General features: G+C 39.8%; 1 protein-coding gene across 1 annotated transcript in view; it reads left to right on the plus strand.

Annotated features, from left to right (window-relative positions):
• Nucleotides 1–13,982, plus strand: part of CLNK (cytokine dependent hematopoietic cell linker) — a 151,261-nt gene that overhangs the window by 89,327 nt on the left and 47,952 nt on the right. The window contains exons 5-8 of the mRNA XM_041751424.1: nucleotides 315–352; nucleotides 4,652–4,796; nucleotides 6,190–6,296; nucleotides 12,943–12,988. Coding sequence (XP_041607358.1) covers nucleotides 315–352; nucleotides 4,652–4,796; nucleotides 6,190–6,296; nucleotides 12,943–12,988 — 336 coding nt within the window. The remainder of the gene's footprint in view (nucleotides 1–314; nucleotides 353–4,651; nucleotides 4,797–6,189; nucleotides 6,297–12,942; nucleotides 12,989–13,982) is intronic.

Consider the following 13,982-nt stretch of genomic DNA (forward strand, 5'->3'; position numbering starts at 1 on the left):
GTCAAGAGAAACGAATGGAAATTAGCACAAAATTTCCGAAGAAATGCAAGGGCCACTCTTTTCAATGTTTGTTTGCTTGTTTGTTTTTTAAAGATTTATTTATTTATTTTAGAGAGAGAGTAAGGGCCAGAGGGGCAGGGGGAGAGAGAGAATCCCAAGCAGACTCTGTGCAGAGCACAGGACTCGATCCTGCCACCCCAAGATCATGACCACAGCCAAGACCAAGAGTTGGTCACCTAGCCGACTGCGCCACCCAGGCACCCTCACTCTTCTCAGTGTTTTGCAGTAACGCTTTGATCTACTTCTGTTGGCAGGCCAGTACCGGACTATTGATGAGCCTCTTCTCCACTGTGTAAGTCAGCCACTTCTCCTCCTTACCTGTCAGTCTTTGATATTTACAAAGTGAGTGGTGGCTCTTTTCAAGGCATTTGGCGAATTTCAAGAAACAATAACAAGTTTTTCCAAATGGCATGATTTCCTAGCAGAGAAACTTGCATGTCAGTTCTTGGGTATAAACTGTATTCCCATAATATACATTGTAAATCAAACCATCACACTGTACTTAAACTTACATAGTGATGTAGGTCAATTATTCTCAATTAAACTGGGAAAAATAAATAAGTAGATAACAAGGCATTAATAGACAGAGAGGCAAAAAAAAAAAACTGTCTTCCAATTTCTCAGCTATGGAATGCAGATAAAAATTAACTCACATGGCCACTGCGAAGATTAAATAAGATGAAAATACCACCACATGGTGCTGGCAAGGGAGTGACAAGAAAAGCACTTCCTAAGGCTCATGGTGAAATCTTAAAATGGAACTAACTTTCTGGAAAGCCATTTCATAATAACCAATCAACATAAAAATGTCTACTTTCTTTGGCCCAATAATTCTATGGTTGGGAATTTAAACTAAGAAACTAGTCTAAAACTTGGGCTAGTATGTAAAAAAACTCATTTATATTTTATAGTAATATATTTAAACAGAAACCCTGGAACCATTCCAAATATTCAATGATAGAAAGAAAAGCATTGAATAGACTGACATAGTCATATGATGAAGCTGTTAAGAATACTTACAAGAATTTTAAGGACTAAAGAAAATTTGAAATTTGTAACACGAACTCAGCCCCCTAATGTTATAAACAAATTTACTGTTAAATTGTACATAATTTAAATAGTTTTAATTAGCATATCTATAGATGATATATGAAATAGGCAGATAGAAGAGAGGGAGAAAGAGAATCTGCTTTTAAAATCATTTATTCTTTACTCTTTGAAAGACTTCTTTAAGAACCAAAATAAAGCAAAAATAAAATAAAATAAAATTAAATAAAATAAAGCTATGGATCCTTACCTCAGGACACACACACAAAATCACAAAATATTTTATAAAGTAGGAGGTTTATGGACAGAAAATACTGAGTTTTTAGTTAAGAACCCTTGCTATTGACAGTAGATAGGTAATAGATAATTAGATAAATAAATGTAATTCATTATATTTAAAAGAAAATTCTGTCTCTCTCTCTCATTCTGGAAAGAGATAAACCAAAATATTTATAATTGGTCCTGGAGGCAAGGTTCTCAGGGTCTGGTGTAGATTCTCTACAGACTTGGGGTGGTGGTTGCCATCCCTCAGGGTATCCCTCTGTGCCCTGACTCCACAAATTCTAACGAGGTGATTGGGCTAAAGATTAACTCTGTCTCAGATTCTTCCAGCAGATCCAAGATTCCCCAAAGATATTTTATACTCTGCAGTCTTGGTGATTGCCAGAACAGTATGTCAATGGTGCCCTTGCAACAAATGTCTATCTGTCAAATCCTGAAAGGAGTCACTCCAAGTCAGAACTCATTTCTGTATGCAGTTCTGGGGGAGAAGAGCCCAGCCACCTTCCCCCCTTTGCCAAGTCAATTGTGAAAACTCCTGCAGTTCCCCTCCTGGAAGCTTCACTTTGCCCTGGGCACTCAGCTCTACTGAAACTCATCCACTAGAGAGGAGGGGATCTATCATGTCCTGAGTTCCTATCATGGGAAGGTGTCAACATAGAACATTTATGTACATTTTACTTCATTAATCTCCAACTACAACCAAATAAAGTAGATTTAGCCCTCTCCAATTTACAGACTGAGCAAGTGAGTCAAGGCGATTATGTAATGTCCCCCAGATCATACAGTGGACCCACAGTTTAGATCTAGGAGTGGGTGATTCCATCCTGGATCCATGCTGCCCCCAAGCAGACTGGCCCTACCTGGTTTCCCAACCAAGAACTCCCAGTCCGAGTCCTGCTTGACTCCCGAGATCAGACCAAAAAGGTGGGGCTTCATATCTATAATGCCTGGTTGTTAGGGGCACAGCATCCATGCAACCATGCCAATGGTCCCACTCCAACTTTGTGTTCAGTGACCTCACCACTCTCCTTTGGGTCACCACACTCACCCTTTCCATCCTCTTCCTGCTCCTGTCCTGGTCCCTGTTCTCTTACACCTGAGCCCCTTGAATTTTATAACTTTATAACTTGCCTGAGCCCTCAACTCTTATAAGACTTGAGTCTCCCTTTCCTTTAAGATAGGAATCAAGGGCAGCACACTCAAAGCCATACTTTAGTCTTCAGGGAGCCCACCTCCTTCATGGAGAACAATCCCATGGAGAACACTGACTCACTAAATTGCATTCTGCACTCTCACATCAAATAAGCAGGTTACTTGGAGCCCAGGTAAAGCCTAAAAGGTCTTCCAGACAGGGGCATTGTTTGCCTGGAAATCAGGCCCATCATGGACATTGTCTCTTTACCTGTACCAAACTGCTTTGACAGAGCAATGATGGAAAAAGTCATACACCTGGACACTTGGGGGTGGTAAGCAACTTGTCGACATACACTGGAATCACGCAAACCTGGCATTTAAACACAAGCCCCGAATACCAAATCTTTCCACAATAATAAAACCACCTCCTAGATTATTGTGTTTATACAACGAAATAAAGTACATAAAGCATCTAGCACATATAAAGTCCCTAACAAATGTTAGAGAGGCTTTAAGAGGAGGATTGGTGGCCTTGCTTTACCTCTGATTTTCTTCAATTGTCATTAGTGCAGTAGCAGCCATGGTAGTATTTATAGCTACTATTTATTAAGTACTGACCATCAGGCATTTTCCTCAAAATTTTACATGCATTGTCTCATTTAACTTCTGGTTGCCAAAGTCACTCTATAACTCTAAGAGGTTATATTAGTGTGTGTGTGTATCATCTATTCCAAAAAGAAATTTGAAGCGGCCTTTGATAAATATATCTCTGTAACCAGAGAAATTATAATATAAATGAAAAACTTTAAATCATATCATAATGACATCCTAAATCGAGTTAAAATCTATTATTTTATGTATTTTTGCTTACTTAACAAACAAATATTAAGAATCTACTATGTGCAAAAAACGAATAGAAATAGTTAAGGCCATAATGCAGTAACTTTGACTCTAAGTTTCCAGTCTTTGACTATAAAATAATTGAAAGTCCAAAGAAAGAGTTAGTGTGCTGCCCAATTCATGTAGTGTGACCAGGATTGTCTGGAAAGAAGTGAAATGCTCTCTGCAGAATAACAAAGGAACTTAAAAACTCAGGATCTGAGCCCAGGCTCACGCTGTTTGCCACTGAACTCTCTGGGTAGAAGTCAAAATTATGGATGTTGCAACACAAGGAATGCCCTAGATTATTCACCCTTCGTCTTAGGCTCAGAACAATTTTAATACTGGGTGTTGGATTTTTGTGTGAATGTGATAGAAGACCTGGTTCTGCCCATCGATGGCACCTGTGACTGTGTGGCTTTCAGATTCCACCATTCCCAATTTTTATATTTGTAAAAGAAAGATCTAAGTTCTTAATTCTGAGGGCCAAAGTGGAGGATGTGCATGAAGATTTCTTATAACTGGGCCTGTTATTCATAGCCATGGCCATTTGGAGTCTTAGTGGAAACTTTAAGAGAGATAAGGGATCCTTCTATATGAAAGACTATTGAGATTAGTATCGGGGCTGAAACACAGCACAATGCTGAATCCAGATCCCAATACATAGGTATAGATTCCAGAATTTCCATGAAGATGATTAGATCTTTTGCTGAGCGGTACCCAATCCTGCCATCCCCAGTGTTCAGACTTGGAGCTCATTACTGGTATATAGATATACAACTGAAATTTGTGTATTGATCTTGTATCCTGCCACCTTGCTGAATTGTTTATTAGTTCTAATAACTTTTTTAGTGGGCTCCTTGGAATGTCCTACGTATGTAGGACAAGATCACATCATCTGCAAATCTCTTTTCTTCTTTGAAAGGCTGATGTGATTACACTGGGCCACTCAGGTGATCCAGAACAATCTCCTTATTTTAAGGACAGCTAATTAGTAATCTTAAGTACATCCTCAATGTCCCTTCACAGCAGGACTCGGATTATTATTTGATTGAATAACCAAGAATGGGAGTATATGAGGACATCTTTACGATTCTGCTTACCACAAGAATTTAACGGCCCAGACCCCAGATTCTTAATGTTTCCGGCTAAAAGAATCTATACCACTCCCCTTGCTAGCACTGTAGCCCATCATCTTGTTTATAACTGTATCTTCCCTTCACTCCCTCAAATGTTCCCTCCCATTTAGGAAAGGAACTCTGCTGCGGCAGTCCTGGGTAGAGATGAAGACCAGAACGATGACGACTATGAAGACCCCGAGCTTCACATGGTAGAGGCATGTCAACCAATAAAAATTTTACCAGCCAGACCTATAAAGGAATCGGAATATGCAGGTAACATCTGGGACCTAAAAATCTAAGAATGCACATCCACGATGCAATACTGCACAGTATTTAAAGCCGCAGATTCCAAATTAAGCAACTCCAGGCTAAAATCCTAGCCTCCATGGCTTACTAGCTGTGCAGCCTTGATCAAGCCTAAAAAATTCATTTTCTCTACCTGAAAATGGTGTTCATAATAAAGGAACTTACCCTCTGAGAGTTCTTTTGAGTTCTCACCAGGGGACTTGGCACAGAGTCAGAGCTCTGTAACTACTGGTTGTTATTATCATGATTTTCTTCCTGAGTCTTAGGAACAAGTGGTGAGCATGGGAGAGGGTGGATGGGCAGGACTGTGGGCAGCATGGGAGATTTTTTTTTAAAGATTTTATTTATTTATTCATGAGACACACAGAGAGAGGCAGAGACATAGGCTGAGAGAGAAGCTCCCTGTAGGGAGCCTGATGTGGGACTCCATTCCAGGACCCCAGGATCAGGACCTGAGCCAAAGGCAGATGCTAAACCAGTGAGCCACCCAGATACCTTTAGCATGGGAAATTTAAGACAGAGTTTGCATAATGGAGAGCAGCATAAAAGGGAAGAATTTTCAACTTGGCTCACTTGTTTTCCAGGGAGCCAGCATATAGGTAGCACAAGGGCATGGCAGCAAAGCCAAGCTTCTTAAGAGTAAAAAAGACACAATTTCACATCCACCCTTGCCTCTTTCCAACTGGGGCACACAGGCAAGTTCTCTGAATTGTAAATATAGGACAGGGCTGTAAGGGAAAAGAAGAGGAAGCACTTGTGATTTCTGAGGGCCTGACCCACTGAGATGAGTCTACAGAGGTCCCTTTGGAAAGAATCACCTTGTAAATAATGATGAAACTCCTTTGTTCATTCACTCAATAAGCAATGACTGAATATCTGCTGTGTGTACTTGCCATGTTAGGATTGACCAAGTGACACAAAGATAAACAAAGCATGATCCACATTCTCAGGAAGGTCACAATCCAGTGGCAGATGCAGAAGGATCAACAGATAAATAGGATAGACTATAATAGGTGTATACCATAGAAAGGAGAACCAGCAGTGGATGGTGGTGGGTGGGACCTTGGAAGATCTGCAAAGGGCATGACAGAGCACAGGGCTGGATGAACAGGAGTTCCCAGGGGCTGAGAGACTAAAGGATGCTCAAGTGCAGACTCTCGTGTGCACAAGTGTGGACTGGAAGGAATACATGTCCTCCCCCTTGGGCTTTAATCTCCTAATCTGTCCAGTGGAAGTACACCTGCTTGCCTCATACCTACATTGTGACAATTCAGTGAGTTTTTAGATGGGCACATAGTTTGTAAATTGTAATATGCTGAGTCCAGCTAAAGTATGACTTTGAATTTTTCTCTTTTCACAGATACACGTTATTTCAAGAGTGCGATGGACACTCCCCTTTCCTTAGACACCAAGACCTCTGTCCCCATGGAGCACCATCACTGGCACACACAGATGGGGCTAGGAAAAGTGAGTACAGATTTGGCTGTGTGAAGCAATTTTTGCAAACAGCAAAAATTGAAGCAGGGCAATTCCTAGCAGCTAGGAGCTTCCCCATCTCTCATTCCCAAGGCATCTTGTTAAGTGGTGAGCAAGTTGAGCTCAGTGAGGTGCTAAGGAACCAGCTCATCTGACTGCTAACATCATGGTCCTGGTGAATGAGCACAGAGAAGGGAAGAGAATTAGCATTTGTGAAGGTTTTTTGTGGGACCTCAAGGTGGGGATTCTTCACAGACAGTGCACTTGATGCTTGTCTCCTTTTCCAGAAGCAGACTTTGAACTCAGATCTTGTTGATAATAACATATTATTTTGCCCAGACTGTAGGCCCAGTGCTGGTAGTTGGTAACTGCGTGGTAAGAAGTAAGTCAAACCACCTCTCTGAGCCCCTCTGTAACCTCGTCTATAAAACAGGAAAAAAATCCCTACCGTGCTGTACTTCAAAAGGCTGTTTGGACACTACCAACAAGAAATCAAGAAAATATCCTGTAAATACAAATACATATATGAATATATGTGTGTATATTATATATAAGCATATAAAATAAATATAACATATACTTAAAATATATAAATATATAAAATTTCATTTTTAAAGAACTTTTGCTAATGCTTCTTTTCCTTAATGCAGAAATGCATGAAATACAAATGAATCACCCCTGGAGTTTTAGGGTTACCAGTCACGACACTATGTTACATTTTGTGTCCATATTCTCTATGCAGATAGATTTCATTCAAGAGAGTCCCACTGTAGTACATGCCTGTTTTTTTTTTCTTTTTCTATTAAGTTCTGGTTATAAAATGATTTCCCATGTGACAAACAAGCATTAATAGCATAATATTTATAGATATATCAGACCCCATTATGGGATTTTTAATTATTTTACTCAACCATTGAGTGAAAATATTTTAAAAGCTTTGGTACCTATTGTGAAATTTCTTTCCTGAAAAATTGCTTCAATTTACCCTCCCAGGAAGAAATGTGTGGGAAATATCAGAAAGGGAGACAGAACATAAAGACTCCTAACTCTGGGAAATGAACTAGGGGTGATGGAAGGGGAGGAGGGCGGAGGGTGGGGTGAATGGGTGATAGGCACTGAGGGGGGCACTTGACGGGATGAACACTGGGTGTTATTCTGTATGTTGGTAAATTGAACACCAATAAAAATTAATTTATTAAAAATAAATAAATAAATAAAAATTTAAAAAATAAAAAAAATAAACAATTTACCCTTCCAGAAGTCCTGTATGATAATGTGCACCTCACAGAACTCTCACCAAAACTGGCTATTACTGTATTAATTGTAATTTTAAAGGGATTTTACTGTTCCTTTTTTTTTAATTTGTACCATATTTATTAGTGAGTATGAACATGTTTTTAAATATTTATATCACATTCTTCCTGTGCATTATTTGTTCACATTGTCTATCTATTTAACTTGAGGGCTTCTGTTAATATTAATAAGCAAAGGAAACTACAAATAAGCAATGTCATTTACCCAGAACACATCCAGGAGAGTTTGGGAGAGCAGGATGGGGGATGAAATATTGAACACTTCTGCTTTACACAGGCACCAAGCTAAACTTTAATCATTCATTCAACAAATTCATTCAAGAAATATGTGTTGAGTGTCTGCCATGGACCAGACACAATGATAAGAACCCACATGCATTGGTAAATAACCAAGGCCCTGTGCTCATAAAACTTACATACTGGTGGGAGGAGACTGGAAATAAATAAACAAATAAATAACAGACAATATGTTAAGTGGGGAAAAAATGATTAAAACATGATAAGGGTAGTCAAGGAAGGTCTTCCTGAGTAGAAATGGGAATGAATGAATAAATGAATGACATCTAATCCTTAAAATACCCTTAAAAGATGAACATTATAATCCTCATTTTAACAGCTCCAACTTTTATGAACTCTTTGACTCAGTTACTTACCCTCTCTGAGCCTTTATGATCTTAACTGTAAAATCTCATCACTATTATGATAATACATACAGCGTGCAGTCAATAGATGACCTGTCCTTGAGGAGAGGTCCCAGCCCCTAACATAGTAACTTTATATAAGAGGAACTCAAGAGATATTGGTTAAATGGAGGAAAATGAACAAACTTTCCATCACTTGAACTAAATTTTGAAATGTGAGTAGCTATTTTAATAGGAAAAGAGATCCAGTTTTGACTGACTTCTGTTCCCATGGAACCCTTTTTCAACCTGGTCTTCAAAGTTCTCAGGTGAATATTTGCTACTGTCAGCAAGATCTGCCACTGGGGCAGCCCCACGGGGGCTGTTTGACAGGGAGGAGGACGCTTCAGGGCACTCAACACTGGAGCGTAAAGCATTTCAGAATTTCGGAATGACTGGACCAGTGGCTAAAGATACAAGTTCTGGTCTGGCTATGAAAGAATAGAGAATGTTCACCTAAAAACCTGAGCTTCCCTTTCCCCCAGTAATCACTGATTCAGTCTTCTCACTGTGAGATTTTTTTTAAAAAAAATTCTTGTTGGAGGTTTTTTTTTTAAAGATGTTACTTATTTATTTATGAAAGACACATGGATAGAGGCAGAGACATAGGCAGAGGGAGAAGCAGCCTTCCCACAGGGAGCCTGATGCAGGACTCAATCCCAGGACCCTGGGATCACGCCCTGAGCCAAAGGCAGACACTCAACCACTGAGCCACCCGGGCGCCCCTCATTTGAGTTTTTAAAATATCTATGCCAGAACTGAAGCCTCCATCCTTATTACTTTATATTTCCTTCATAATATCTTTGTAGCTTTCTGTTACAATACAGATTTCTTCCTTTAGCTAGATCACTTTGCAAGTGGAACTATAATCTCAGCATATCAAGTCAAGTGAAATCATGTGAGAAAAAGCATACAGCAGACTCAGCACAACTTTGGCCAGGGAGGAGGGTGGGGAAGTTGGCTTATAAATTAAGAAGGACTTGACCTCAACTCAGATAAGGAGTTTACTCTTAATCAATGTTTGAATAATCACATTTTTATGAGAAGCAGATTACATTCTCCATTTACAGCTTCATTCCCAGGAGTTCATTCTTACTAGTTCTGCATTCTGCACATTTGTGGTGAGATTAAACTATCTGTGAAAAGGATCTTCAATAATCCTAATAGAGGCCAGTTCATACATAGACTCCTTAGGTTGGTTACAACTGTCTTAAACCACTAAGCTTTTGCCCATCTTTCCATTTATTGAGCACTTGGTGTGTACCCAGCACTGTGCTCAACAATGGGGATGAAAAATGAGCCAGTGCCCACAGTCTAATGGAAGGGGCAATGGCCCAAACTGGCAGTTCCAATGTGATGTGAAGTCCTAAGACAGAGGTGAGCATGGTTCACAGAAGCTGCATCACTTACCCCAGCTAGAGGCTTTTAAGACTTCTGGAGGAAGCAGTGCAAAGCAGACTGTCTATCTATCTATCTTATCTCATCTCCTGTGTTTCTAGAGAACCCTGACTAATACAGGTCGTTAGTGTTACTCTTCATTGGCATCAAGTTGAGGTAGCAAAGGTGGATGAATCCCCTGTTCTTCTTACCGTGTGATGTTCAATGTCTACCTCTTTTCCTCTATGCACACTAACCCACAGTATATGCCTGGAATATGTGTGGCTCTTTGGCTGGTCCATTAATCTAGTAAGAGTTGAGTGTCATTTGGATTTTGTGATTGCTATGGCCTCCTTTACAGCATCCAGTTCCTTCATTGCTTGTGGGAGCTGGGGTGCTGGATGGGTTTTGTTTTTTTGGTTTTTTGGTTTTTTTTTTTTTTTTCATTCTCTTGCTTCCTCTGTGTGCTTGTCTTACAGATGGAGTCTCTCAATGCTTAGGCTCACCTCCCATTGCTAGCCTGGTTATAGGAGCAGGAGAGGTCCTCTGTTGTCCCTTATGTGGGTCCTATATGCTTAGGATCTTAGGGATGGGGCTTCCGCTTTGGTAGCCAAGTTAATTTGGTGTCATTGGACATTTGGATCCATTTGGCTCTTTTGTGTGTGAGACCTTCTTTGTCTTGCACCTTCCCCAGCAGTTTGATGCCCTCTGAGGGTGTTAGTATAGGATCCCAGGGCTGGGAATATTTTCTGCCCCTCAAGGGGCTGCTCCCATTTTCTGTCAGATAAATATTTATTAGTGTCCACCATAAGCCTGCATCAATGTTAGATTATGATGAAAAAGAGGAATAAGAGCTTGGATACTAAAGGACTCAGATATGTACACAGGTCTGAGCTCACAACATATTATAACACATCATAGCACAGGTTTAATTATAACACAGATTTCTCAACCTCAGCACCATTGAGAGTTGGAGCTGGATAATTCCTTTCAGTGGCGGCTGCCCTGAGCATTGTAGTAATCTTAGTAGCATCCCTGTCCTCCACCATTAGATGTCAGTAGCACTCTCCTATGGTCCTGACAACCAGCCTGTCCCTAGATATTGCTAGCCATCCCCTAGTGAGCAGAATGGTCCCTGATGAGAATTACTGAGGACCATGCAATGGTGTCACAGTCTGCTTTGCACTGCTTCCTCCAGAAGTCTTAAAAGCCTCTAGCTGGGCTAAGTGATGCAGCTTCTGTGAACCATGCTCACCTCTGTCTTAGGACTTCACATCACATTGGAACTGCCAGTTTGGGCCATTGCCTCTTCCATTAGACTGTGGGCACTGGCTCATTTTTCATCCCCATTGTTGAGCACAGTGCTGGGTACACACCAAGTGCTCAATAAATGGAAAGATGGGCAAAGGCTTAGTAGCCTTAGGTAAATAGATAGATAGATAGATAGATAGATAGATAGATAGATAGATGATAGATAGATAATAGATAGATAGATAGATAGATGATAGATGATAGATAAATAGATAGATTGATAGATAGATGATAGATAGATAGATAGATAGATAGATAACAGATAGATAGATAAATGATAGATAGATGATAGATAGATAGATAGATAGATAGATGATAGATAAATGATAGATGATAGATAGATGATAGATAATAGATAGATAGATATAAATGATAGATAATAGATAGATAGATAGATAGATAATAGATAGATAGATAGATAGATAGATAGATAGATGATAGATAAATGATAGATGATAGATAATAGATAGATAGATATAAATGATAGATAATAGATAGATAGATAGATAGATAATAGATAGATAGATAGATAGATAGATAGATAGATAGATAGATAGATAAAAAGAGTGATTATGTTGGTTCAGTCCCATGATCTGCCATCTGAAAGCTGAAGCTCCAGGAAAGCCAGTGATATAAATTCCAGTCCGAGTCTAAAGTCCTAAGAACCAAGAGAACCAATGATGTAATTCTGAGTCTAGGACAAGAGAAAACCAATATCCCAGCTCAACACTCAGGTACAGAGACAAAATTCTCTTTTTCCTCTGCCTTTGTATTCTATTCAGGTCCCAATGGATTAATTGATGCCCGCCCACGTTGGGGAGTGCAATCTGCATTGCTCAGTCTACTGACTCAAATGCCAATCTCATCTGGAAATACCTTCACAGACACACCCAGAAATAATGTTTATCCAATTACCTGGGCACTCTGTGGCCCTGTCAAATGGACATATAAAATTAATCAACATAGACCCCACTGCTGACCTAGGCTTAGAAGCTTTCAAAAGCTCTGGGCATCATTATGATATCTTGATTTTCTTCTTCACCCTCTTGTCTAGCAATGGTAGAGCTCTTAATGGTTCACCAATGCCTTTAATAATATTAATAATGAAAACCAACAACTCTTAAGCTTTATTGGTGCCATTCCCTGTTTTAGGCACCTTGCATGGTGTGTCTCATGCAATTACCTCATCCTCATGATATATTAGTACTTTTGTGACCTTAATTTCACAGATGAGGAAATAGAGGCTCAGAAGGGTAAGTGACTTGCCATAGTCTCATAGCTGGCACGTGATGGAGATGAAATCCCAAATGGGCATCCCATACGAGGCCACTCTCTCATCTGCTTGCTCCAACACTGTCAAGAATCAGAATCACTTGATCAGGGCAGCCCCGGTGGCGCAGCGGTTTAGCGCTGCCTGCAGCCTTGGGTGTGATCCTGGAGACCCTGGATCGAGTCCCATGTCAGGCTCCCTGCATGGAGCCTGCTTCTCCCTCTGTCTGTGTCTCTGCCTCTCATTCTCTCTCTGTGTCTCTATGAATAAATAAATAAAATCTTTAAAAAAAAAGAATCACTTGATCATGTATATTGGTCTTCATAATAACTCAAGGATCTGAACTGACTAGTTTCTCTATAAAAAAGATTAAAACTCTAAGGCTTATGATATGGCACATGCCTTTCCAAAGTTTCACAACAATAAGAGGCAGGAGTGGATCTCAAACACAAGTATTTTTATGCCAAATACCGTCTGAGGCCACCACAGTGGTAAATGGCATGATGATTCCCATATTTACACTTATTTTCATGTATTGACTATATGCATATGGTGATTCTCTAAGAAGGATGAGTCCAAGGACTTTTGCTTTGACCTTAGGGAGTCTAACTATACAGAGTGGCAACACATTCGATGGTATCAGAGTCACAACTGAAGAGATAATGGTGCCATGTTGTCTTCCACAGGTGGACGAACCCATTTCCAAGGATTCCAGAAACCAACATGTTAAAGGTAAAGTCAGGTCAAAAAGTTTGATATGCAAGGATATTTCTTTACTTCCAAGTTCTTCTTGCACTTTGTCGGTGGTCACAGGTTATCTTAAACAAAGTAATCTATTGAGCTATCCTTTATTAAATAACTACTCTTGGAAAGATTCTCATACATCTTATGCCTTTTTATCACCTTACCCTATTGATGAAGAAATTGATTGTGAAACTTCATATTCCATGGTTGTGCGATTTCAGAAAGGAATTGCTTTGAAACATATGGGTTGCATTAAATATATAACTAAGTTATTTCTCCAAGCATATCCCCAGTAAAATCACAAGATAGAAATCTAATTTTAAAACGTTGATTAATTCATATGAAAACAGATTTTAAAGCTTTAGGCAAAGCAACTCAATTTGGAGATGAAGATACAGGTAGGAAGCTGAAAGGAAATAATCAATTTCAGTAGTGCTGGAAGCACAAATGGAGGACAGCCAAAGAAATTTAATTGGATCATACACATTATAGCTCCTCTCATCATCTCCCCCATGCTCCATCTTCTCTCACAATGTCCAACTGGAAAAGATGGCAATGATTTACACTTCCTAGTACTTGAAACATATCAAATTCATCCTTTGTGTCTAATGCTATATTCTAGAACATATTATTAACATCACATTTTCCTTGATAAGGAGATGTTACAGTTAGGGTCCTAACAGGAAACAGATGGCACCCCTGAATTAGGATCATTTAAGGAAGTTTCTTTACAAAGGAACCATTTCCTGAGATTTGGGGGGTGTAGGGATAATATGGGAACTGGCGCTAAGAGCAGTGGCCCTGGCACCACCCCTCAGCCCAAAAGGATGAAGGGACAGTTAGAAAACCAGAAGAAGAACACCACCTTGAGAAGAGAGACATCACCAGATCCAACTGAGCCTCGTGGAAGGGAAGCCAAAGGAACACATGTCCACCAACCTCCCTTTACAACCTTCCTCTGAATTCCTGCAGGGACTTCCCA

Source organism: Vulpes lagopus, chromosome 4 (assembly GCF_018345385.1).
Source record: "Vulpes lagopus strain Blue_001 chromosome 4, ASM1834538v1, whole genome shotgun sequence".
NCBI classification, from domain to species: Eukaryota; Metazoa; Chordata; class Mammalia; order Carnivora; family Canidae; genus Vulpes; species Vulpes lagopus.